The 26,382-nt window shown below is 40.6% G+C and overlaps 2 protein-coding genes across 2 annotated transcripts in view; one reads left to right on the forward strand and one right to left on the reverse strand.

Annotated features, from left to right (window-relative positions):
* The first annotated feature begins 1,319 nt into the window (after positions 1–1,319).
* Positions 1,320–26,382, forward strand: part of LOC103379950 (voltage-dependent calcium channel subunit alpha-2/delta-4-like) — a 32,690-nt gene continuing 7,627 nt past the window's right edge. Inside the window, exons 1-28 of the mRNA XM_025056145.1 lie at positions 1,320–1,964; positions 3,801–3,882; positions 4,187–4,303; positions 4,793–4,852; positions 5,110–5,272; positions 5,357–5,488; positions 5,608–5,668; positions 6,398–6,548; positions 6,649–6,723; positions 7,081–7,170; positions 7,264–7,377; positions 8,126–8,204; positions 8,494–8,627; positions 8,828–8,845; positions 9,066–9,143; positions 9,339–9,419; positions 9,516–9,590; positions 9,699–9,785; positions 10,061–10,132; positions 10,566–10,627; positions 10,765–10,832; positions 10,957–11,002; positions 11,170–11,267; positions 11,383–11,473; positions 11,586–11,678; positions 12,041–12,162; positions 12,277–12,345; positions 24,313–24,374. Of these exons, the coding sequence (XP_024911913.1) occupies positions 1,864–1,964; positions 3,801–3,882; positions 4,187–4,303; positions 4,793–4,852; positions 5,110–5,272; positions 5,357–5,488; positions 5,608–5,668; positions 6,398–6,548; positions 6,649–6,723; positions 7,081–7,170; positions 7,264–7,377; positions 8,126–8,204; positions 8,494–8,627; positions 8,828–8,845; positions 9,066–9,143; positions 9,339–9,419; positions 9,516–9,590; positions 9,699–9,785; positions 10,061–10,132; positions 10,566–10,627; positions 10,765–10,832; positions 10,957–11,002; positions 11,170–11,267; positions 11,383–11,473; positions 11,586–11,678; positions 12,041–12,162; positions 12,277–12,345; positions 24,313–24,374 (2,481 nt within the window). The 5' untranslated portion in view covers positions 1,320–1,863. The remainder of the gene's footprint in view (positions 1,965–3,800; positions 3,883–4,186; positions 4,304–4,792; positions 4,853–5,109; positions 5,273–5,356; positions 5,489–5,607; positions 5,669–6,397; positions 6,549–6,648; positions 6,724–7,080; positions 7,171–7,263; positions 7,378–8,125; positions 8,205–8,493; positions 8,628–8,827; positions 8,846–9,065; positions 9,144–9,338; positions 9,420–9,515; positions 9,591–9,698; positions 9,786–10,060; positions 10,133–10,565; positions 10,628–10,764; positions 10,833–10,956; positions 11,003–11,169; positions 11,268–11,382; positions 11,474–11,585; positions 11,679–12,040; positions 12,163–12,276; positions 12,346–24,312; positions 24,375–26,382) is intronic.
* LOC103379945 (leucine-rich repeat and transmembrane domain-containing protein 2-like) lies at positions 13,041–21,305 on the reverse strand. The gene is made up of 4 exons (XM_008311681.3): positions 21,060–21,305; positions 16,113–16,234; positions 14,794–15,459; positions 13,041–14,329 (listed from the first exon to the last, which is right to left on the reverse strand). Exons 2-4 carry the CDS (start codon positions 16,156–16,158, stop codon positions 13,839–13,841), a joined length of 1,203 nt encoding a protein of 400 aa, XP_008309903.1. The 5' UTR covers positions 16,159–16,234; positions 21,060–21,305; the 3' UTR covers positions 13,041–13,838.

Below are 26,382 nucleotides of genomic sequence, written 5' to 3' on the forward strand. Positions count from 1 at the left end.
TTATTAATATCTACTTGCCACATATAAAAGTGTGTTTAACGACATTTTGTGTGTGCACGTGCACTTGTGTGTGAGTAAAAGACTAACTGTGTGATTTACTCTCACACTGACACTGACACTGAGACCACACTGTTACCAGATCCTGCTGAGGTCCTGGAACTCACCTCATCAGCACCTTACACACACACGTGTGCACACACACATACACTCTCTCTCTCTCTGTCTATGTAACACACAGTTCGGAGAAGTCTTGGTGAAGAATGTGCTGGTGTCAGAATTTGGTCAGTTGTCAAAGAGAGACCAGGATCATAAAAACACTTGTCACTTCACATTTTGATGTAAAGTCACATGGGTCTAAAATAACAAAAAAAACATTTTTACATGAATGTTGTTTTTATTTACTATACATGTGTTATACTGCATTATTGCATGACTGTTTGTGTGATTTCCAATAATCAACCCACATAATCAACATGTGTTTAAACTGTTGTTTTGAAAACAGCTCAACTAAATAGTATTTGTCCCCGTATGTCATTATTTTTAAAACTATTTTATTATTGTTATTATAATTAGCAATAGTAGTAATAGTTGTAGTAGCAATTTTTTGGTGTATCGTTTGTAAAAAGATGATAAATGTTAAGCCATTTGCCAATTATTCAAACACATTAGAACCATATCTCATGAGCTGTGTTTGCAATCTTTATACACTAGATAATGCTGTTGAATCACTTTCTTCATATTTTACAAGGATGCATCAGCATGTGTGAACAACCTGCGGTAACATTTTGATATTTATTTGATATCTAGTTTGGAGTTTTTAGTGCTATTCTCTTTATTTATCATACCTTCACATGACCTCATTCAGTCACTGTCATTAAACCAATATCTCTTTGTTAAATTTGTCATTTATTTCCACCTTAATTTTTTTAAGAGCATTACCTACTTTTTCTGATGCATGGGAATTTGTTTGAAATTGTTTTATTGTTCCAGAAAATGTAGGTTATAATGCAAGTTAATGGGAAAGTCCTTAACAGCGTTGCTTCTAATTAGGTCCTTACCTGATTAGAACAAATCTCACACTGTCTAATCCCAGGTGTAAGGGTTGGTGTGTGTTCGTGGGCACTGTTCCCGTCACACCCATGAAGCCAAACTGAACCGTGAGGGTTTTTTTTCTCTTCTTCTCTTCGTGATTGGTTGCAGGAGAGTCTGTCTCCAGAATGACTCTAATCCTCTTAGATAAAATAGAGCCGTGGTCCAATCCCCTGCTCCAGTCTCTCCCCCTCCCTCTCTCTCTCTGCCGATGGGGAAGAGAAGTTTTAATCCAAATGGATTATGTTGGCAAATTGGGCGACAGTAAAGAGGAGAGCAACAAAACCTGCTGCACGTTGTTGTGTGTTTGCAGCAGGTATGAGGTGGAGACACTGACACATTTAATAGTCTGCCAGGTTTCTTTAGGAAAAGACTGAAATAACGAAGGAAAGCCCTGGAGCATCCTGGAGCAGGTGCAGAAGACTGTGAGCTGCCTCTGAGAAGCTTTTTTTGTCTTTAAACTACATTTGTTTGTAGAGCAGCGCCAACGTTTATCGTTTTACATCCAGGACAACATGAATTAGCATTTTTTGGGAAAAAATCTTCTTGAAGTTTACCTTATCATAATGGGATAGTGTCACCTGTGGAGTTCGTTGAAATATGATGGAGGACCTTCATGGTCAAGAAAACATTTTTGGAACAAACTTTTCTGAGCCAACAAAATGAATCCAGCCTTTAAAAACTCCTTATGATTCTCAGAGATTGTGAATCTTTCTCCAAAACTTTTGCGGAGTCAGATCTGCAGGGAAGTTGACATCTGGGTTTGGCAACAAGATGATGCCTATATCATTTGGATTCACTGAGTTCTTGGGAATTCTTGTGTTCTTCTTCCTGTGGACCACAGCTCAGGCTCAGATGAAAATCCCGCCGGAAACGTAAGTTATATTTTCTGCTGAAGTTCCTTCTGAAACTCATCTCTGGAACCCACAGAAAACAAGGTCTAGGTCTTGTTTCCCAAATTTGTTTTCTGGGGACCCATATTTTAAAAGTCACAAACCTTTGCGACCCAAGTCACTAGACATTATTCGTAAACTCCTGGGAAACATGATCCAAGACGACCCCAAAAAAAACATCGTTTGTGACCCACCTGAGGGTCACGACCCAGTCTTTGGGAAACAATGGTTTAGACCTTTTGGTTCAGACCTGCAGGTGTTTTCATTCCTCATTACAAAGTAAAATGTCTGTTCTGCATGTCACTGCCGTCTGTGCCTCCACACTCTCTCCTCTGTCTCCATCTGTGTGGCCATCATTGGCCACCGGCCACACACACATCAGCCTGAGTCACCTTCCACACTGACCCACATTCCCCTGTCAACCAACCACTGCACGCGGCTACTGTCCTCCACGCTAAAGCCTCACAACCTGCCTCATCTGCTCCACAATCACTGACACAACTGATGTTTTTGAAATTTACTGAACTCTGGAAAGGCCTGTGCTAAAAGTTAAGGTTAGCAACAAATGCTAATACACAGCACTTTAAGACCTAGGTGTGTTGTATAGATGTAACTCTAAATATGACCAACAAGCAAAACAGAAATGTTGTTTTGAAGGTATTTTAAGCAACATTATTATAGAAATATTTAAATAAATAAATTTTACATTTTAATTCACAAAATGAAATGAAATGAAAAATGAACTCACTTAACATAAGAATTAATTTAAAAATGGAGCGAAGCAGGTCAAATCATAACTTTAGTCACTTTGATCAAACATGATGTACAGTTTAATGACTATTAGAAATGAAAAAACATGTCTTTCCTTATGTTATATTCTTATATTTAACACAATTTGTGTTATTTTACACATCTTTTAAATAAGTTCTAAAATGTCAACAATAATAAATTTGACCTCTAGTAGGTTTAAGTTAAAAAGTCATCAAATCAACCTCTGGGTGAAAAACCTACATTTATCAAACAGTAATTCACTCACTGTTTCTGTGTTGTGTTGCTCTGTATGTACAATTGTGTTCCTACCCTTGAGTTTCGGTGTGCGTGGGGGGGGGGGCACCTGCAGTTGTCTGCTCTGACCCAGATGAAGAACAGATTATCTAAATCTCTCATATTGCACACATTCAACTGCCTTTTCCTGCCAGAACTGGCTTTCTCTACAGACTATCGCTATGGCAACAAGCAGCCAAAAATCACATGGCCGCAGTCAACATAAAAAACTGTGTATTTGTGTGTGTGTGTGTGTATGTGTGTGTGTGTGAAAAAAGTCTGAGCCCTAATGAACAGGCCACAGGTTAGGGTTATGAACTGATTACCCAGGGAGGGACAGACAGAAGGGCAGAGAGGCAAACATGACATGACCTTACCCATCATGCACTGTGACAGTTCATCACTGTAGTCTCACTGCAGCTGTGTTAACAGTAATCCATCGGCTGGAGTCAGCTTAGAGAATAATGTGAGAACAATGTCAGATTTAATAATTATAAAGTTGGATAGCACTACAGCGTTCCAGCCAGGAGGTTGTGGGTTTGAGTCCAGCAACATGTCTGGATCTTTCAATCCCTGGTACAAAGGCTGACTCCCATGTAAGAGATCAGTTGAAGGTGATTCTCTTTTTACAGTCATTGAAGGTATTTTAAGCAGCAAACAGCACCTTATATTAATGCAGGTTTTTTTTAATGATTTTGTCCCAATGGTAGAAAATCAGTGCAGCTAATTATATGGTGAGATTGATTGTAACCTTTGTTGTCCGTTCTCCGTCAGGGTGCAGCAGTGGGCGAACACATTCTCCGTTCAACTCCGTGAAGTCACCACCAAATACTCTGGCTCTCTGCTGCTGCAGAAGGTAAATGAACCCAACCCAGTAAAGGTCAGCTGTCAGCCATGTTGTAGTTTGTGTTGATTATGGGCTCCAGTGTCCGACATCATGCAGACGGTGGACGTAACGCCACCAAATAAGAGCGAACACACAATGACCTTTGTCCAATTTCTTGTGACCTTTTGGAAACGCGATGTGTGGAGCTGGAGAAGTGCTAACTGTGGCCGACCTGGTGTGATGATGTGGCATTTCTAGAATTAAAAAATTAAGCCGCAGTTTTAGGCCGTTCCCTAAAGAACTAAATCCGATCCATTTGCATCCAAATTTTCAGAAACTCAAAGATGTGGAGTCCATCATTCAGATTGTGGAGCTGGATGGAGAAGAGCTGGTCAAAGACTTTTCAAATGAAATTGAACGAATGTTGGGAAGCAAAATGAAGTCAGTGAAGGTGAGGAGGAGAAAACGTATGTATCTAATTAGAAAGAGATGCACTGAGCATGGCATCGTCCTCAAGCACTGCTCCCCGGGCGCTGACCACGGCTGCCCACTGTTCACTTGGTGATGGGTTAAATACAGAGGATAAATTTCGTTGTGCATGGTGTGCTGTGCTGTGCTGTGTCACAATGACAAAATAAAATAAAAGATAAAGAATATAAGAAATTAGAGGAATACTACATTACACTGTATGAATACTGTGTGAACAGTACTGCAAACCAGCTACAGTAACAGCAAAAGTCCATTTGTTTACAAGTCAAGTTTTTAGTTCATCCCAAAAAAATCATAGTCATACATTTGTATTGGATATGCTGCAGAGTCTACAACATGTATATTTTGTGATAAAATGTACTGGTGTCTTTCATATTTTAAAAGTTTTTAAAAAGCGAAGGTTTTTTTTATGCCTAAAGTCAATGATTTCTGTTTCTGCTTTTTGTCTCAGAGATTGGCCGAGGCAGCTGAAGACGCTGACCTGTACCATGACTTCAATGCTACTTTAGCGGTTGGTTCACTGCTGCTTAGTATTGTTATTATCAATATGCTTATTAATGGAATTGTTATTCTTATTTCTAAACAAAGTACTCTGTACATTGTTTAAGAGCTGTTTGAATGGTTTAAAATATGATTTTATTTCTAGTCATTGTTCATCAGACCAATCTTTTCTCCAGCATTTTTTTAATAAGATTAATGTTCATAAAAAATCAGATTAATCCTTCTGACCCCAGAACATTTGGATTTCCACTCTGTGTCTTTTCTCAGTTCGATTACTACAACTCCATGATGATCAACTCTCCAGACGAGGATGGAAACTACCCTGAACTCGGTGGGGAGTTCCCGCTGGAGGAGAACGAACATTTTAACAACCTGCCGGTGAACACGCAGCAAAGTGACATCCAGGTCCCCACCAACGTCTACAACAAAGGTCAGAGGTCATCATAAATCATACATCATCACAACATGACAGTTCTAGTTTCACCTTCATTTTTTTTTCTTTTTCTATGTTCAGAACCTGCCATTCTTAATGCCATCTACAATTCAGAGGCTTTAAATGACGTCTTCATCAACAACTTCCTGAAGGATCCCACACTCACATGGCAGTACTTTGGCAGCTCCACTGGCTTCTTCAGGATCTACCCTGGTTGGTTAAAGTCCATTGTTGTAGAAAAAATTTCCTGAAGAAAAGTGATTTGGGGAAATATATTTATAAAATCATAAAATCAAATATTCTGCAGTGATTCACAGAAGCCTTAATTCCAGGTATTAAATGGACTCCTGACGCCAACGGTGTAGCAGCGTTTGACTGCAGGAACAGAAACTGGTGAGTTAAAGTCTTGATTTAATTTTAATTGTCTCTGTGTTTAATGTTTGGGCTCAATATTACTTCAACATTTATACATTTCTATTGCCTATAACTACAGAACATTTAAGGTGGAACTTTTGAAGCCCCTCCTTGGGGTTTTATTAAGGTCTCCAAAGTGCTGGCTGTGTGTTGACTGAGCATGGTCCAGCCAGAGTCCTGATCCCCTGGAAAAGTCGATAAGCTGTTCCTCAGGCCAGTCAGTGAAGCCCACATGGCACCATATGTGACTGTTCATGCATTTCTAAATAATACCACAGACCTGCATATGTCTCTGCACGCCTTGTCATGACACTGAGCTGCCAGAGCTGCTGCAGGCATCTGCAGAGCTAGCTAACTGGAATGCTATGAAATGTTTGTTTGCTTCTATAAACAGTAAAGTACCTGCCAAGCCTGGTTCAAAGCCTGGAATCAACCCACATGTCCTCAATGATGAAATAAGAGAATATCTGCAATGTTGGCACTGAGGACATTAGAATTGAAAAGATACATAACCAGACAACTATTTAAGTTTTTTAAAATATTGTCTTTAAATATTTTGGTATTTTTACTACTGTTATTTGACCACAGTAATCCCCTTTTAATGAATCCAAAGACACAAAACTTTAATCAGATTTTTTATTTTTTTTACCCAGGCAAATAGACAAGTTCTTTTAAAAACATGTCCTCTCTGTGTCGTGTTGCGTTCAGGTACATCCAGGCAGCCACGTCCCCTAAAGACATCATTATCATGGTGGACATCAGCGGCAGCATGAAGGGTCTGAAGATGACCATCGCCAAACACACCATCAACACCATTCTGGACACACTGGGCGAGAACGACTTTGTCAACGTCATCGCTGTAAGAAAGCACAGACAGGCACTAACTCTAAAGGGACAGTTCAAGGATTTCACCATGACACAGTTCGACAGGCATTGATTACTTCATCCTTGTCCCGCAGTACACTGACTATATCCGTTATGTGGAGCCATGTTTCAGAGGGACACTGGTCCAGGCCGACTTGGACAACAGAGAGGTAAGAACATTATCTGCTTCACTTTGGCTTAGAGAAAAAAAAAGCTAATGATGAGTCTTAGCAGACACCCAACCTCCCGTCACCCTCAACACACACACACGCACACATACTAACACACACATACAACCACTTACAGCAAGACTCTCATTATCACATTAACCTCTTGGCCTAATTCCTTCAGTGACATGTAGAACACAACACAAGTCAGAAGGAACTATGTGCAGCAACGTCTCTCTGTCAGCCTGTTCACACATTCTTTATTAAAGTGTTAATATTAAGACATATATATATACATATATATATATATTTGATATATATAATATACCTGCATCTGTTTACTTGTGTCTGTGTCTGCAGCATTTTAAGATGCTGGTGGAGGAGCTGCACGTCAAAGGTGAAGCAAAGATCAAGAACGCCATGAAGGAAGCTTTCAAAATCCTCAATGAGGTCTGTGGCCTGCCGAACTGAAGGAGGAGAGTTTGTACTCCAATCACTGGTCTTGGTCTGCATTCAGTTCGTGTTGTGTGTTTTTGTGTGCAGGCCAGAGTGAACGGTCAGGGCAGCATGTGTAACCAGGCCATCATGCTGATCACAGACGGAGCCATGGAGGATTTTGAGTCTGTCTTTGAGGAGTTTAACTGGCCTGAGCGCAGGGTGAGCACGGCGGCAGACGTCACTAATCTCTGACCTACAGCCAAACTGATGAAGGAAGCAACACTGGGGTGCAGATGTTTTGGGTTAATGAAATATAATAATACTATAGCTGAGAATTTACTAAAAAAAACTCCTGTTAAGTTGAAGACAACGCTGATATGCTTTTTTTTAGTTTTAATAAACATCTGCTGCCACCTAGCAGAAGAGGATTTAATTAAATAATTTTCCACAGCTCATGGCACACTAGTGTGCCACGGCACAGAGGTTGGGAATCACTGCTCTAAAAGACTCAAAGTGACCCAGCTCTGAGTGGAAACAATGAGTGATAACCGTACATATTAAAACAAAGCCGCCCTCTTACTCTGAGCTAATGTAAACAAGTGACTTTGGTGGTTCCCCCGCTCCAGCCTGCAGCTGTCTCCTCTGTTTGATTCTCATGTTAGACGGCTGAGTTAGGGCACAGCTGTGTGGACCGGCGGAGCTGAGTGAACGTCAGCAAACCCCAGATCAAACTCTGGCAGAAAATCTGAATCAAGAAATCAGACATGCAGCTTTACAGGACGCTGTGCCCATGTGGACCACTCCTGTCAGCGATGCAGCAAAGAATAGATGACAACCTGAGAGCAGCCTATACAGAAAAAGAAAAACATTGCACATATGTCTTCAAACAGATGTGGGATTTAATAAAAGAAAAAAAAAAGTCCACGCTCCTGGGTCAAGTTTAATCCAGTTTTTTTTGTGTGTTAAGGTGAGAGTCTTCACTTATTTAATAGGCAGAGAGATGACCTTCGCCCAGAACACCAAGTGGATCGCCTGCAACAATAAAGGTCAGGGAGCTGTGTGTCTGTGTGTGTGTGTGTGTTTAGTATATCCATGATTAATTGTTGCTAGTACAACACGTTCTTGTGGAGGTATATTTCTCCCGACAGTCCCAACTGAGTGTGCGAGTATTTTAAGAGTTGAGATTGAATTTGGAGTTAGGAGATTAAAATTTGGGTCAGATTATAGTGAGTGTATTATTAACAGATAGAGCACTCACAGCCCACAAAACTAAATAACTAGTGTGTGTGAGTGTATATGTATGTACATGTTTATAATGACTTGTGTCCTCCTCAGGTTACTACACCCATATCTCCACACTGGCTGATGTGCAGGAGAATGTGATGGAGTATCTGCATGTGCTGAGTCGGCCAATGGTCATCAACCACGACCATGACATCATCTGGACGGAGGCCTACATGGACACTGTGGTTAGTCACAGCAGGACACCTGCTCACCTCAGCCGTCTAGCTCAAAGCTACATTTTATTTATTACACTTGATAACATTACTCATCTTCATCTCAATCATCTTGTCATTTTTGATGTTTTCTGTGTCTGTCCTTGTGCGTCATCTCATTCTACCCATGATCCTCTGGGAATTGTCATCCATCATTCTAAATCCATCTAAAGCTCCCTACCACCAAGGAGGTAAACACAAAGAAATTGCACTTTGAGACCATGTTAGAGCTGCGACCTGAACTTTGACTTGGAGTTTTTAAATGTTCTGACCCTATGTGACCATTAGATGGCAGTGCTAGCCTTTTCCTCAGAAAATGGCCTGTGATTGGCTGCTGTGATTCTATGATGCCATGTGAATATTAAATTATTATCTTGTCTTATCAAAATAAATGTTCCGTCTCTCCCTCAGCTCTTCACCACTAAGGCCCAGAGTCTGCTGCTGATGACCTCCGTGGCCATGCCAGTCTTCAGCAAGAAGAAGGAAACGGTCAGTCTATAAGAACAACTCTGCAGCATGACTCTGTGACTATGATGATTGTATTGATCGTGGACATTTAATGTGTGTGCATCATGCAAGGTTACTACATTAGCCTTATTAAAATTTAATATAAAATATATATAATCTATTAAAGTGAGCTAATCTGTTAGCTACTGCTAACCCAATCCCGTCCCATCCATGCAGCTGTCCCATGGGATCCTGCTGGGTGTAGTTGGCACAGACATCCCACTGCTGGAAGTGATGAAACTGGCGCCCAGATATATGGTGAGAACAGTTTGATTTGTAGTAATTTTTTGTGCCATGTTTTATACAAAAATACAATTTTAAAAAAGTAACATACTTAACATTTGCTCCTGTCAGTTGGGAGCACATGGATATGCCTTCCTCATTACCAACAACGGTTACATCTTGGCTCACCCTGACCTTCGACCTCTGGTGAGTTCTGCCCTGGATTATTTTTGCCATTTAAGTTTTACAATAAAAGTCTTCAGAGAAGAGAAGAAAATAAAAGCGTCTCATTCAGAGTCATATTCTTTCCTACAGTATAAAGATGGGAAGAAATTGAAGCCTAAGCCAAATTACAACAGTGTGGATCTGTCGGAGGTGGAGTGGGAGGACACAGATGAGACGGTGAACACACACACACAACACATGAATGAACAATCAAACAAATAAAATCTGTCCACTTAATCTTATTAGTTTTACATCAAACACATTCAGTTTGGTAGATGTACTTATTAGTTTTACATCAAACCATCAAACACATTCAGTTTGGTAGATGTAGTATTTGAAAGCATCTTTATAAATGTATAAAATCTCTTTAAAATGGTCAGTTATATAAAACAGAACTGGTCAACAGTCTATAGGTTGTTGTGTGGACTAAATGTTTCTTCCTCCGCCTGCAGCTGAGAACAGCCATGGTGAGAGGAGAGACCGGCAGCTTAACGATCAACATCAGAGCGTCCGTGGACAAAGGGGTGAGGAAGCCCAATTATGGTCAAGTGAGCCGCTGGTTTTAATGAGTCACCTTTGAACAGTGGACAGAGGAGGTGAAGCCTGGGGTCCAGGCAGAACGATGTGGGTGGAAACAACAGTTGAGGATGATGAAAACTAAAGTTTACACAAGACAGTAGTGAGACCAGCTGTTGAAGAGATGTGAGGCTGAGCTGGAGGTGGAAATGTTGAGGTTTTCATGGGTATTGACCAGAGTTGAGGATTAAAATTGAGCGACTGAGTCTGAGTCGGCTGTAAAAAAAAAAAAAGTTAGAGACAAAGGTTGGGCTAAGGAGAGAAAGTAGAAAAGGAAGTCCTTACAGAAAAGTCAAGGTGGCTCATTAGAAACTAGAGCTTCCTTCCTGTGTGGTTATTATTATTCAGCTGAATGTTTAATCATGTTCCTGCATTTTCCAGAAAAGACCTCTTTACCTGATCAATGACTATTTCTACACCAACATTGATGAGACACCTTTCAGGTAAATCAACCTGATTCTCTTTAAAACTGCTTAAGTTTGTCTTCATTTCGTCCCGTGAACTGCACTATTGAGACGTGTCTATATAATTTAGCCACTAGAGGGCAGTATGTAATCACCTCCTTCTTTTGTCTCTGTAGCTTTGGAATGGTGCTGACAAAAGGTCACGGAAAGGTGTTATTTCGAGGAAATGTGTCTGTGGAGGAAGGTAGCCCTTATTATTATTATTATTATTATTATTATTATTATTATTATTATACACACACAGCTGATTATACACAGATATTTTATATTTATTTAAAAAAAAATTTTTTATTTTCTTTCTTCTGCAGGACTGCATGATCTCACCTCACCTGATGTGAGCATTGCTGCTGAGTGGTACGTCTGAAAACATGAGGCCAAAAAATGAATGTGTTATGTTGTGTCAAACAAAAACAAAATCTAAATTGCAATTTACAAGGCTATTAATATGGATAAAAGTGAGGATTTGTGTCTAATTTTCTATGCGTGTGTAAATTTGTTTTTCCAAATATTTCTTTCCTCAGGACTTACTGTGAGACAGACATTGACCCTGCACATCGGAAACACACACAGCTTCAGGCTGCGGTTCGATATCTGTTGGGGAAGGACCCTGAACTAGAATGTGTGTTTTCACAATATATACACTTAATGGACTTGTATTTCTATTATTAAAAATAATAATTACCTGAAATATGGTCATGATCTAGTACTAAGTGTGCATTTGACCTGTTGTGTAGGTGACGAGGTGTTACTGCAGCAGATGCTGTTTGATGCCGTGGTCACTGCTCCCCTGGAGGCCTATTGGAACGCCCTGATGCTAAATGACAGGTCACCTGACAGAACATCCAGACCAGAGTGTTGTTTCTGTTTACAAGGAAACTTAGAGGTTTTTCTCTGGTCCTGTCTTATTTTCCTTTTCTTTTCTTTTTTTTTCTTGCAGGGTGGAACCTGGAGCTGAGACAGCTTTTCTTGGCACTCGTTCCGGTCTGATGAGAATCATCCGATATGCAGGGATGGAGACCAGAGTGGCAAAGTCAGTTTGAAAATATACTCTGTTAGCTCATTTAAGCAGTTAAAGCAATTATGTCCAAAATTAAAGGAAGTAATAAGACAAAAATAAAGAGGAATAAAGGACAAATCTGTTAAATATGGTTAAAAATGATCAAAATGTATTCTGTATATGGGGGAAAGGTGCTCAAAATTTTAATAATTTGGCAAAAGCGAACAAATTTGACATCACATTATAATATGAGAAAGATGAACTAAGTTAAAGAACTATCTCAGAAACAACAACTTGTTGACAACAAGAAGCAAAAAAGTCCTGATCTGATTTTGATGCCCAGGTTGCCATAGGTTCCCATAGATTTAAAAGTAAATCCAACTTCTGCCACACAGAAAGTTCCTGACTGCATCGGACAAAGACAACCTGTTCACCATGGATCACTTCCCTCTGTGGTACCGTCTGGCTGTGGAAAACACTCCTGGAAGTTTCTACTACTACATCGTTAATGACAAAGGTCTGTCCCGCATCATTCCTGTAGAATCTAAAACACATTCCTCTGGGTGTGAGATAAACTGAAAACACGTAGAAACTGATGGTTTTTGTTTTTTTTTTCATTTTTCTTGGTCAGGAGTCAAGTACATAATTGCAACAACCTCTGTGACGGTGTCTTCTAAAGGAAAGACGGCTGTGGCAGGAGGTAAGTGGCCCTGCTGCACCTTTTATAAGAGTAAAATCAGAAACTAAGAATGAAATCAATATTCTTTTATGGGCTACTTCTGTGACATTGAAAGGGCTTATTATGTTGGCCACAGGGGGGCGTAGAGGCTAACAACGTTATTATACCTTAAACTTTTCAGTTTACCATAACTTTTCAGAGTTGAATGACAATATTGTATATGGCCTCTTGGCCAATAGACTTGGATTTAGTTTTCCTATGTGCCTGGATGGATGGATGGATGGGTGGATGGATGGATGGATGGATGGATGGATGGATGGATCTATGGATCTACACTATGTGTCATCCACCTGCGTTGTGTTGTGATTGGAGGATACAGCTTGAGCTTCTCGTGTAAACCACAGTTTTAAGCTCATTGTTGAGATGGAGAAACATCTGATCTACATCTGACAGATGAGACGTGGGGCAGGGAAAAAAATATGTTGATGTTGATTATTTGGAATTTTCACTATATTGTGTGCAAGGCTCTGGAATGGTTTGGATCTGCATTTCAGCTTGTGGAGTGAGAGGCGTTAAATGCTTGTGGCTTAGCAGTGTTATATTATAAACGAACACACATTGACGGTCCTAATGTGTTTGAATACAGTTCAGAATTACATCATTACCGATTCTTAACCCATGAGAACTGTGATGTAATAATGGAAGGAAACAAATCATATTAAATAAATATAGAGTTTATTATTTCATCCTTGAGTTAACTGATGCCATACTTCTGATTCACAGAAATATGGACCATCCTCAAACAGCAGTGAACACTGACAGTAGTTGTGTAGACTGACGGTCTCATTTGTTCTATAGCATGGGTTTTCCCACTAACATCTCTTACTTTGATATTATTGGCTGTTGCATTGAGTTTCTGGGTTTGTGCTTGATATGAAACTATTGTAGCTCAGGCCCTGTCCTCCAGGAGGCAGTAGAGGGCTAGTAGTTCTATAAATGAGTCTATCACTTGAGGCTTGAAGCAGCAATTCCTTGACAGCAGCAGATTCTGACATGATTAAAAATGTCTATTTCGGGACAGAGTTCAACAGCGTCCTCTAGCGTTTGAACACAGTATGTTAAAGTAAAACGTACATGCAACTTCCTAAGGGTGTTCTTCAGACAACAGACAACTGTTTCTTATTCCTAAAGGGAAAAAAACAAAAACAAACAGACGTTTGAAGGAAAGTCAAGGTGCAAAGTGCCAAACTGCGGCTCCAGAGGAGTTTAAAAGCTGGCTGAGAGACGCAGCACAGGGAGTAACAATTCACAGAGCTTCCATACATTAAAAGACAAGCTGCAGCTTTCTAGTTCTACTGAGTCTAGTCCAGTTTTTCTTTCCCTGTAGCATAATCAGTTGCTCATGGAGATTTTCAGCACAAAGCCAGAGCAGCAGGGTTTCTCTCTCCAAATGCCTCATCAGTGATAAGGAATCAGGCAGCAGGGGCAGCCAGATTGTTCTGGAAGGAATTGTGTCAGAAGCTACTGATGCGATAGCCATGCACGACACCATAGGCCTCTTTGGGTGGTGTCTGCTCCGGTGAGGTCAGGGACGTCAGGGATGTCAGTTGTCCGTCCTCTTGGTCTGTCTCTGCTCCGCACTCGGCCATCAGCGGCTGACCGCGGCTCTTCATCTCCCTCTGGTACCGTGCCATCAGTGAGGCGTAGGCACAGCCATAAGTCGCTGCAACCACCATGAGAACACACACCGTGCCACAAACAACACCCACAACAATCTGTGTGCCATGTGCCCGACGGACGCTCACGGGCCTGTAACGCTGTCGAACACATTCCTCGCTGCCGCCTCCACGGGCAGATGGGCAGGAGGACCGGGTGGCGTGACCCGACCCACCCTCCTTCTTTGGACTGTGCATGCAATGGCTGAACATCTCTGCGGGAATGCTGCGGATATCCCTGCCCTTCACATCAGCTGGGAGGCTGCACCACATGGCGTCTACTTGTCCATCTGCAAAACAGAGAGGAGAGAGGGGGAGGGAGGAGGGAGGGAGGGTGAGAAATGAGAGATAGACTGTATAAGTTGGTACAGTTATGCATAACATATGCATGCATTAATATATAAACACACACATTAGATTAGTTATATACCTACAAAGATCTTAAACAGCTATGATTGTTTTTTTTAGTCTCCTAGCCTTTTAGTCTGCTGCCGCCTAGTGAAGAAAATGTTATTGTTCTACCTATCACGCATAGACAAACAAAAAATTGCTATAAATAAATAATAGTTTTGGACCAAATAATTGAGATTTGATCAATTTCCACGGCACATCTAGTGATCTCTCACGACACAGTGGTTGGGAATCACTGGCCTATTTCTTCATATATTTTAGACTCCTAATAAAAACCCTCAAAGTTGAAGGTCACCTGTATTTTTTTGTGATATTGACGGGTTTATAGTTCAGTTTCGCTCACCCCTGAATATTAACCACTCCATCCAGTACTTGAAGTCTCTTAGTTTGCAGTCACACTCCCAGGGGTTTCCAATGAGCTGCAGGTGCTGAAGATGCACCAGAGGCTCAAAGGTCACTCTGTCCAGAGCCACGAGCTGGTTCTTGGTCAACGACAGCCAGTTGAGCCTCTGGAGCCCATCTAGTAAGCCCTTTGGCAGCCAGGGGAGGCCATTAGAAGACAAGTCAAGCACCTGCAGCTGCCACAAACCCTTGAAAATGTCTTTGCTCAATCCCTGACTTGCGTTGGAGCCCTGTGCTGCATCTGCGTTGTCGTTGGCCTCAGATGTTGCCAAATGTACTCCGAGGTAGTTTGAGGAAAGGTTGAGCCAACGTAGGCCGCTCAAGCCTGAGAAGACACCAGACTGCAGCGAGGAAAAATGGTTCTGGGAAATATCCAGGAGCTCCAGGCTGCTCAGGTTGGACAGTCCTGTCTTGCCAAGAGAGGAAATGTTGTTCTGCGATAGGCGCAGAAAAACAGTGTCCTGGTTCAACAGAGCTAGGATAGGTGCCAGAGAGAGAAGTCCAAGGGAAGAGCAGTCGGTTGTGTTGCCGTAACAGGTGCAGATGCCAGGACAGCTGTGCACGGAACCCAACAGACGGAGCAGAACCAGCACCAGAGTGGAGAGAGCTGGAACGGAAGGGAAGATGAACAGAGATTCAAATCAAACATGTTACAGGGAACAAGATAGTGTATTTGGAACATTTGATTATTTTAGTTTATTTACCATATTTTTGCACTTTTTTTCATCCTTGGCTGGGTTTGTGACTTATATATTAAAATATATAAGTTTACCTGTTCGTTATTTTCACACTGACTGCCACTAGAGGGCACTCTAGGCTTTTGTATCTGTATCTGCTACTTCTGTAAGTTGCACTTTTTTAAGTAAGTTTTCACCTTTTATTAACCGGGGAATATTTCTGCAGAATGTTTTTTTAACTGATGGAAGTTTGCATTCCTATTTTTGAAAAAACCTCTCAGTCTAGCACTCTAGTACTTTATGTTCCATCTTCACTGCTGTGAGCAGGAGTTAACTCAATATTTACGCGTCCATTTGTTCTATTGTCTCTCACAGCTGTGTTTCTGCCAGAAAGAAACTCAATAGTTGATTGATTTAAGAGCTTTTTCTGGATGATTAGGATATAGAGTTTTTTTTACAGAGTGAACTGTGTACTTTAATAGTCAAAATGTGGGAGTATTTTTTTAAAACGCTACAAGTGGAGTTTCACTGATAAGAGAGAAATACTGTGATTTACAACATTGGAGTTGAAAAGAATACCTACAGTGAGAAGGAGTAAGACGGCGTCCAAGCTCACGCAGACTCTCCATGTCCGCTGCAGCCTCAGGCCGACATCTGGCTGTCCGTGCTCACGGCCAGGAGACTGCAACGTATAGCTGTGGCTTCCTACGACACATAAAACACAGAAACGATTTATCTTTGTTTAGAAAGAAATGTTGGTTGTAGAAACATTAAAAAAAGGCTGCAAAGACTAAAATCTCAGCCTGTTTAGTTGAAGACAGTGCTGATATACTGGCAGGAATTGAAGAAAGACACTCACAAATATCTTATCAACAGCTCTGATTCTCTTTTTTTTAGTTTTCATAGCCGTCCGCTGCCACCTAGCAGAAGAGTGTATAATCGTTCTGCCTTTCATGCTTTGACGAGCAAAGAAAAATAATATGCAATGAATAAATAATAGTTTTCAGCCCAATTATGTTAAATTAGTTAATTTTCCACAGCACACCTGATGATCTCTCACGGCACACCTGTGGGCCACGGCTCAGTGGTTGGGAATCACTGAGTATGTAATCATTTTGATTGTTTGCTAAGATTTGTCTCCCATTTACAAATAACGTGGACGTGTATTTTAAACGTCCAGTCGACTGGATGTACTCCACTCGTCTCTGATCCATCACAGAGGATAATCTTGGTGCAGTTTTCTTTAGATTTACTTTGCTCTCTTGCAGCTCCAACATGTCACGCTTTCACACTTCACATCTGCTCTGCAATTCATGCTGATAATTTCTTTCTCTCTTTTTTTTTTCCATAAGCCTGTTCCTCCAACCTCTCAGCTGCCGGGGAGAGTGCACCTTAATTAGTGGGATTATGCAGAGTACATGGAAAGTGCAGATTGAAACGCATCAAAAGCTTAAGTTCTTTGCCGAACGGCCGGACAATATATTTGCTTCACACTCCAGGATTTAACAGCTTTTTTTTTATTTCTCATTCACGTTTTCTCTCACACAGGGAGCTTCATGATAAGGTGAAATCATCTTCTGTATTTTTTCATCCAGCAGCACTGAAGAAAAGTCAATGCCAATTTCTGTTTTTCCAAACACCCACACGCAGTTCCTGTTCACTGCAGAAACAGTAGAGCATCAGCAGTCTGTAGCATGTACAGAACGATCAGCAAAAGGCTTTGGTCTTTAATTTTCCTCCGGATATTTCTGTCAGTTCCTGGTACTTGTGCATGCAGAGGAAGTTTGCACGAGAGATAAAGCTGCAGAGAAAGAGGGAAAGTGTCGTCACTCCATCAGCACTCTGTTGCTTCTATGAAGCTAGATAAACGCAGCCTCAAGGTCTTTCTTTTGTTGCAGGTCTTTCTTTTGTCACGTTGGCATAAAAATGCCAGTCACTCTGCAGTGATCTGCAGGAGGCGCCACTGACATTTAGGCCCAGGACTCATTTCACTGCAGGTGGATGTTGGAGGACACGTGCGGAGAAGCACATGTGATTACCAAAGAATATTTTTATTGCCTAAGACAAACAGGAGAACAGAAATGAGAGCATCCCTTACCTCCCAGAGGATGTTCACACAGAATCCTCTGCAGGGTTAGTGAAAAGACACAGTTTAGTGCTGGTGCTCCAGCTATTCAGAGACACCTCTCACCCTCTCTACAGTCACATGGAGCATCAGCTGATTCACTGATTCACAGTCAGAAATATAATTTCAAAATGTCAACCTGAACGTATTGATTTTAAGTGAAACAGCTGAATGCATTTGTGCTGTGTACAAAATTAGTAAAAGACCTCATAAATAAAAGGCTTAAATGTAATTATCATATACAATATAAATAAAATGGAATATGATCAATTAAAGGCGTAGGACAAAACTAAAAATATAACATTCAAAAAAATAATAATCCAATAAAATCAATGTGTCAAGATTTAACAAAAGCCCGGTCTCCTCTTAGCTAGACTCAGATCTTGAATTATTTAACTGAACGATGTAAAAACATGTCTTCCTGGCTGAAATGAACCCAACCACCTGGTTTAGATACACTCACTTTTTTGGGGGAGAGTTAAAATGAGGATTTTAGCTGCAGTAAGTGTAAAACAACAAAACATCTCTGATCTTTTCTCTGTGAATTCTGCAGCAGTTCTTTTTGTTCTTATTGAGTTTGTATTTTCTGATGCCAGTGACCTTGTGACGTTAGTGTTTTTAGCTTAGTAATCATGTCATTAGTGCTGATGAGATTTTTATTGTCTGTGAAATGTTTTGGCGACGCCAATGTCAGTGTTCTCCTGTGTATTATTTTGCTGTTGTTGTTGATGAAGTTGTTCTGGGGGATATGGAAGTAAAAGGTGAGCGGAAGGCGCCGTGTAAAGATGATGTTGTCGCTGTTGTTTAGTTTTTGAGAACTATATGACTTGAAGCCCAGATCAGACCTGACAGCTGTTGGACACATTAGATCGACCACTGCCGCCTGTAAGAGGATGAACAGGGACGTGATTTAACGTTGGCCCTTCGTCTGATGAACAAAACACTAGATGTAGGGCTTGGCTGTTTCACCCTCTGTTTATCAAGTGCTGAAGTCACTCCTCTCTTGTTTTTAACTAGACAGCATCTCTCTCTCTCTCTCTCTCTCTCTCTCTCTCTCTCTCTCTGTCTGTCTCTCTCTCTGCATCATCCGTCTATTGCTCTCTTCACGTCAAAATGTCTGTGTTTTCTTCAGCCTTGTGAGATTGAAGAACACCAGTGAAGCGATTAAGTGCTACATAACACTTAGCTTTACCTTGTAGTTAAGACCATTTTTTTGGTCAAATGCGTTAGACTTACGCTTTTTTTATGTCCTTCAAACTTTAACAAACTTGGCACAGAACCTGAACCTCAGAACGTTTAAAAAGTCAGAAGGCCGCGGTCATACAGACGATCAAAAAAGAGAGCTTGCAGATTAAAAATGTGGCTTTAATTCATGTGGGACAGATGGTATCAGAACAACTCCGCCCCCCCATCTACCACCTGGGCTCACACAGATGAGAACATATAGAGCGCTGTATATTTATGACTGCGTGATCGTCACACATTTGCGTGGCCTTTCATTTCATCTGTCAATCATCCTGCTGATGTTCAGCATCACCGGCCTCTTGAAAACCTTCTTAAGTGAAGCAGAGATCATGTCTCTAATCCATAAAACCATAATCCAACGAAATGACGTTACGTTACAGCTTTACATCTGCTTTTAAACGCAAAACTGAACTCAACTAAATAGAAACGTAATAACAGTTTTTTCCCTTTTAATGATTAAAAACATTTATATATTTTTTTCTATTTGTAGAACGCGTTGTCATTTTTAGAGACATTTTTGATTTACTCCAAGTCTTCTGACAAAATTATACTTTAGTCTTAGTCTCAGTTCAGTTAAAAATACTTTAGTCTTAGTCTCAGTTCAGTTAATTCAACAGAAAATCAAAACATTCTCGTCAACAATTTGTTATTTCACATAAGGTTGAGCGAAATTTAAGCAAAGTAGCCCCCACCCCCAAAAAAAAAACTTGGTGTTGTCTGTTGTTGGGGTCAGTGATTAATAATTTAACCTGTTGCCGCTGCTTTTATTACCAGTTATTACAGACAGTTCATGGGTTCGTGTCCCATACTGTGCACCCAGAGGTCATCGGTTTCTGCCCACTGCATCATGACAAAGTGTAGACAGAGAGTTTTGCCGCTTGAGTCACTTCAAGTCCTGCAGCCATGGCATTTCTTGCGTGCTTTATCTCAGCTGCATTGTTCTGCTTCCCTGGGCTGTAGCCTGCTCCCTGCTGGCTGCCTAATGGCCTCTGACAGTCTGCTTCTTCCCCCCTGTGGCTACACTTTCCTCCCAACAAGGCAGCGTTGGTTCCAAAAGGGCAGGAGCACAAACACACTGCAGCATCCACACACAGGCAGGCTTAACAAATCATCAACACACACACACACACACACACGTACATATGTATATTTATTAACTCATGCGTTCCTTAAGACCGCCTCTCAGGAAAATCACTAATGCTTTTATTTGGTGAGGTGAGATCAGACTTGGTAGGGAGTTCAACTTTCACACAGAAAAAACAGCTCCAAACTTTTTGTCTCCAGATAACCAAGATTTGGAATTATTGTTCAAATGTAACAGTAAAAACAGCTAAAAAACTTTGCTCAAAATATCATTACAAGTAAATTGCAACATGGAGAGCTTTCTGAAAAAAGATGCAGTTCACAAAACCTCAGTGTTTGTGTATTAGAGTGTTTTCTGTCACTGATGGATATGAAACCATATCTGTACATTTTCAGAGAAATTATGCAATTTTGTTGATAATCTCAAAACGATGAGTCCATATTTTGTCTGCAATATATAAATATATATAATTTTGGACACTAAATTTCTGTTTAAAGTGAATGCTAAATACAGATCAGAACATTAAATTTAAAGTGAATGCTAAATACAGATCAGATAACAGAAACCTTAAATAGGTGTAAAAGACTGTCAACTATGAATATATATCTTATAAATCTTTAACATTTTCAATGTTTATCTCAGGTTCAGGCTGTTTAACTTCTCTGTTCAGTTTGACCTGTAGGAGGACGTCTGTGACTGTGGCTTTGACACTTACAGAGAATCAGGAAGAAATGTTCCTGATGTAACGTGTTCTAGTATTAATTAAGTAATTAATATTTAACATGAAGCAGTGGAAGAGTATGAGTCTGGGAGTCTGTCTTTAATTTCTAATCCAGCTGCATTCCTTTTTCTAATCCCAACCGTGATAAAAACTGGATGGAAATAAAGCAGAAAACGGACAAAAGTCACGTGCTGATTAAAAACTGTGAACCAATAACGTCACTAATTCATGAACAACGGGGATTTAAGTTTGAAATTGTTTATTAGATTCAGGTATTCAGGTGTCATTTAGCCTGAATTAGGTCTGACCACTTGATGCACACACACACACACAGAGAGAGACACAGAACACTCACCATCTTCTCTACTGCTTCATCCTCCAAACAGAGTCAGACCAAGGAAACTGTACTTCCTCTCCAGACGCAGCATTTCAGATTCAATCGCAAAATCAGGATCAGGGAAACAGCTTCCAGATCTTGACTCCGAGAACCGGAGCTGATCTCAGACCAGGTCTTTGTTTCAGGATCAAATGTTTCTCCTCTTCATCCACATCCTGCATCCTCTTAGAGCAGTCAAACACACACCCAGGCAGTGTGTAAGGGCGAGCGAGCCCCTGTGAGTGAGTTTGAGAGAGAGAGAGAGGAGGGAGAGGGAGGGAGAGGGAGGGACAGAGCTAACGAAGCCACATGCTGCTGCTGCTGCTGGTGGTGGTTCTGGGTGTGGCGGTGGGGGGTGTGGACGAGGGCGATGATGATGATGATGATGCTGATGTGTGTGTGTTGTGTATCCTTCATCCTCTTTGTGTTGTTCAGACTGTATACTGTATATTTAAGCACTTGAACCAGAATAGTAATGGCTGAGTGTTACAGCTGCAGCTGCTCTCAATGAAGGCACGGTGGGGTGGATGGGGGGGGGGGGGGGGGCGGTAAAGAGGAGATGCTAAAATTAGATATTTGTTTGTAATATATTTATTTATTGTAAGGTTGGCTATTTTTCAATGCAACCAAATGGCGGTCTTGGTCGTTAATGCTGCCACCTCGTGGTGTAATGGAAATACTGCAGTTCTATTTCGTCGTTTTTAAGGAATCCCCTGAGATAAAGTGCTTTGCAGCAGCAGATGCAGTGTGGACATGAAGTGAAGGACGATCTGTTTCAAACACTCGGTCAGGACTCACAGATGCATCATAGGGCATTTTTCCTACGTCATTGTTTGTCATTATTATCTGCCATGCTTGCATTTTTACACTGGGGAAAAATTAGGGATAAATGTATGGTCAGGAAAAAAACTAAAAAATATATAATTTTTAAGTATTTTCCATGTGTTTTGATGCAACATTTGTGACTTAAAACACCAACAGATTTTAAAGTGAAAGCTTTACTTTAAACACAAAACGTGTTATTTCCCCTCTGTAGAACAAATACAGAAAATATTGCATCAAAAAAAAATCTTTATCTCTCTCTGCGAAAAATAGTTGTAAAACTTCCAACTTCATTTAACTGCAATGGCTCTCTCCCTCCTTTGCACCAGCTTCGCCCCCTACTTTGAAAACCACAGTTGTAGGTTACATTAAAAAAAACATCAAATTTGCCTAGTTTAGGGCAACCTGAGAAAATATGATGCTGATTGATTTGGTCAGATTAGACAAAATTACAATTTTTTGAAAATGTATTTTTGTCAATATATTTGTTATGGAGTAAAAAGGAGAGGATAGAACCCAAAGAACCCTGTCCTGTGTTTTTTTAAGCTGAGAGAACTGAGAACTGAGAACAGATCATTGACTGTTAGAACTTTGAAAGTAAAAAAAACATTTTAACAGCCAGTAGTATAAAACGTAATAAAGTGACACGGCAGAAGCCAAAGATTCCCAAGAGCAAAATAAAGTATATGTAAAGTTTGCGTTCTGGCGGAAATGTACAAATAGTAATAGTGTGTTCTGTCTCCTTGGTGGATTTGTCCTCACAGACTGCAGCAAAAAGTGTGTCGCTGCAGTGATGAGGACAGGAGAGGAGGAAACGGCAGAGAAATGAAATGAAACACAGAAAAGTCTACAGACTGGTGATCCTGCAGCAAAGAGTCTTAAACGACCAACCCACAGATCACGACTGTCTCAGATACAAATGCGACCTCTCCGTTTATTTCGTCTTCTTCTTTTCACTTTTCATCTGGGCTGCAGCCAGGGGTCACTGTTCTCAGTGTAGCTATTCATTTGTCTTGCCTTCTGGGTTGACTGGACAATGCTGAGTATAGAAATATTTTTAAAAAATATTTTGCCAAACATTTCTTATATATAGTCTATAGGGGGCCTACTCACATGCTGGGTCGGTTTTGGGGCGCCTACTCACATGCTGGGTCGGTTTTGGTCCGAAAGTAACCCCCAAAGTTGCCCCGGCATGAATCCCAGGTGACTTGGACTTGGTTCAGGCACTTTAAATTTACTTTTGTTCTTTATTTCACAAGAAAAAGAGAATATTGTTGAATATTTGCACTTTTTTTTACTGCTGCAGCAACACAGGACAGATCGCTGTGAGTGAAAAACTCAGTAGCTGTAAGTTTAATAACATGCCGTGACACAAATAAAAGCTCTTACAGCATTTCTACTCTTCAGTGCTGCAGTAATGGTAGTACACAAGCGTCACCTTGAATCACCTGTGTGTGTGTGTCTGTGTGTGTGTGTGTGTTTGTGTGTGCTAAAGCCGAGCTGCCCGTGTGAAAAAGAGTTTTCATTATAGATGTGCGAACACAGTTTATATTATATACACAGCACATATTACGTTTCTCTGAGGACCCGTATACTTTATGGACACATATATAAAAACAACCTTGGGGTTTTTTTTTCCACTCAACAAAAATGCATCTGGCCTTGTTCAGAGGTGTTCCTTCATTTTATACTCAACATCTAGACAACTCGCTTCATCCGTCCATTTATTTTTTACGGCTTAATCTTGTTCAGGGTCGGGGCGTGGGGGGTCGAGGGAGGGGAGAGTGGCTGAATGCCAATGTGACTTCAGGACAAGTTGAAGTGAACCTTGGACAGCTCACTACTGTGTTTCATTATTGGGTCACATACTGTACAGAGACAACAGCCTCTCACACTCACATCAACATCTGTGGCTTATTCTCCAACTAAAGTAATCCCTAAGATGATGACTTGTTGTTTTTTGCCGCAAACCTTCATAAAAACTTGAAAAGCATTTTGTAAAACATCTCAGAAAACCCAGTCCTGTCTGTTTGAAAGGTCAACCACACTCTGGACCCAGAGAAAAGACGTAGCTAATGTAATCAGCTGTGATTGGAGGGAGGAAGACGCTTCAGAGAATGTTACCCTGTGGTTGATGTACCAAACAAACAGCATGTCCCCCGACTTGACCAACATCAATGTATTTACTCAGAGTAATGAACCTGTTACTGCTGCGTGTTATATTGACTCACACACACACACACACAGCAGAAGGATGATCAGTGTTTACATCTTTTCATTAGTGTAAAGACAAGACAAAGGGTTGAATTGATTTTCTGTCTCCTGCTCCTTCCTTTAACCACGTACACAACAGCAGTGTCACTCTGCACGCTCCAACCTTGTCTTGTGTGTGTGTGTTTTCTATTTTTAGCTATTGGGGTGCAGATGTCCTTGGATATGCTGGAGAAGAGATTCTGGACCATTGCAAAGCAGGTAACTGAAAAAAATCCTGTTCTACTGAATGGTCATTTTTTATGAATCTGGTAAATCATCACGTGTCATCACGTCTGTCGCCAACTACGAGACACTTCATGTAATGCATATGTTCATCATTCAAACACGGAAACTTAGTGAAACTTTCTAATTTGTAGATGGGGTTCAATCTAAACTCCTGGGCTTCAGTCTTCAGAGTTTAGATCAGATGTGTTGGATCATCATCTTTTTTTACAAGCTACGAGAATATAAACAGCCAGAGCTGTGGGAATATAAACAGAGAAGCAGCTTTGTCTGCGTTCTGACAGCGTTGCTCTTGTTAATGGATGGGCACACAGTCAGTGATCAATGAGTTTCAGAGACGTACGACTGTTTCCAGCTGCGTTACCACCTGCTGGATAATCCTGCAGATTTAGAGGTTATTTCCTTAATTTTCTTTTGTGTTCGTAAGGGACTGCAGAGGCAGGTAGACTTTTAATCTAAGTGAAGAACAAGATGACCACGTTCAACATTTTTAATCAGGATAATCCTCGGAGCAGAACAGAGGGGTTTAATTTAGATTCATTTATTAGATTCATTAAACTCATTATTTTTCTTCTTTTTCTAATCCTGCCATTTTGGAGAAAAGCTGTCGTGGCAGTTTGTTTCGTTTGCTCTTTGAGATATTGATTGCCTTAACTTGGACAATAGCAAATACAGTCGTCCCTCGCTGTATTGTGGATCGGCAATCGTTCCCTCAGTGCATCGTGGGTTTTTAATATTTTAAATGCATTCTTGTATTGCAGAATATTTTGTGGTATATAAAAAAATGTCCAATATTTTTATTATTTTCGTGATAAAATAAGCATTTTCTATCCTAAGAAGAAATAGTAAGAAAAAAGTATTAAGAAACACCTTTTCTAACACATACATACACAGTATTGCAAGAAATAACGTGTACATACCGGTAAACGAGATTTGTGAAAGCTGTGCACGGGTAAACGAGATCTGTGAAAGTTTCGTTTGACAGCTTTTTTGCCACATTTTACGCTCTACGACGCGTCCTATAGGGTTCTTAAGGGGTTAATATATATGTAAGTATTATAATAAATATCACATTTTTTGCGAGGGACCACTGTAGCTCTTTTAATACACCAAATAAAGGACATTCCCAATGAACACAATCTTCCAGAGAAATTGTCTAAACCAAGAACAGAGTGGATTCTGGGTCAAGGCTGAAAGAGGCAGTCATTCAAAAATAAACAAACCGTCAAACCTACACTTGACTTGAGTCATGAGCCAATTTGGAACACACAGGTGTTTGTCCTTGTGCTGGTCTATCGTAGCTCAGTGAAGCAGAGGCCACCGTGCAGCCGAATATGTGCCAACGTCCTGTGGCAGGTCGATGGTGTAGATAATGTTATTAATGAGAGCGGACAGCTGTAACAGCCCTGGATTAATGTGTTCACTGCCAAATTTAAATTCACAGGACTTCAATATCATACAGTGCCACTTCAGTTCAGCATACTGCCAAATTCACAGGACTATCATACAGTGCCACTTCAGTTCAGCAAAAAACCTCACGAAATCCATTTAAAACAGGGATATGCACTGCAGATGTTGCATTTAGCTTTAATCTTTAACAGCCTGTTCTGTCTTATTCCGTCTCTGCAGCATTTTTAACAGGCCCTGAAGTCAGTATCTCAGTGTCTTGAAGACTTACTGTACTAATAAACCTGCCATTTAAACCATGGGCACAGGGAAAGGTTGGATTTCTTTTTAACATAAAGCACATATGAGATTCTAGCATCTCAGCATCCCTTTTGAAAATTCCCATTGTGCATCACCAAACAAAAATATCTCAAAAGGTGTATGTGGTGAAGTAAAATGATCCATCTGTCATCTAGCTTCAATTTAATTACCCAGTGTGAAAGCTGAGCCTGTTTAGTTGAACACAACCCTGACGTACTTGCAGGACTTGAAGAAAGCCACTCAAAGAACAGTATTCAATTCTTCTGCCTATAACTAT

This window comes from Cynoglossus semilaevis, chromosome 6 (assembly GCF_000523025.1).
Source record: "Cynoglossus semilaevis isolate Cse_v1.0 chromosome 6, Cse_v1.0, whole genome shotgun sequence".
Lineage (NCBI taxonomy): Eukaryota > Metazoa > Chordata > Actinopteri > Pleuronectiformes > Cynoglossidae > Cynoglossus > Cynoglossus semilaevis.

Bases quoted from the DNA above. Each gene is read 5' to 3' on its own strand.
- LOC103379945 (XM_008311681.3), bottom strand. From the start codon at position 16,158: ATGGAGAGTCTGCGTGAGCTTGGACGCCGTCTTACTCCTTCTCACT. The intron at 15,460-16,112 runs GTAGGTATTCTT...CTTCCGTTCCAG, and splicing joins CCGTCTTACTCCTTCTCACT to CTCTCTCCACTCTGGTGCTG. The intron at 14,330-14,793 runs GTGAGCGAAACT...TCTGTTTTGCAG, and splicing joins GGAGTGGTTAATATTCAGGG to ATGGACAAGTAGACGCCATG.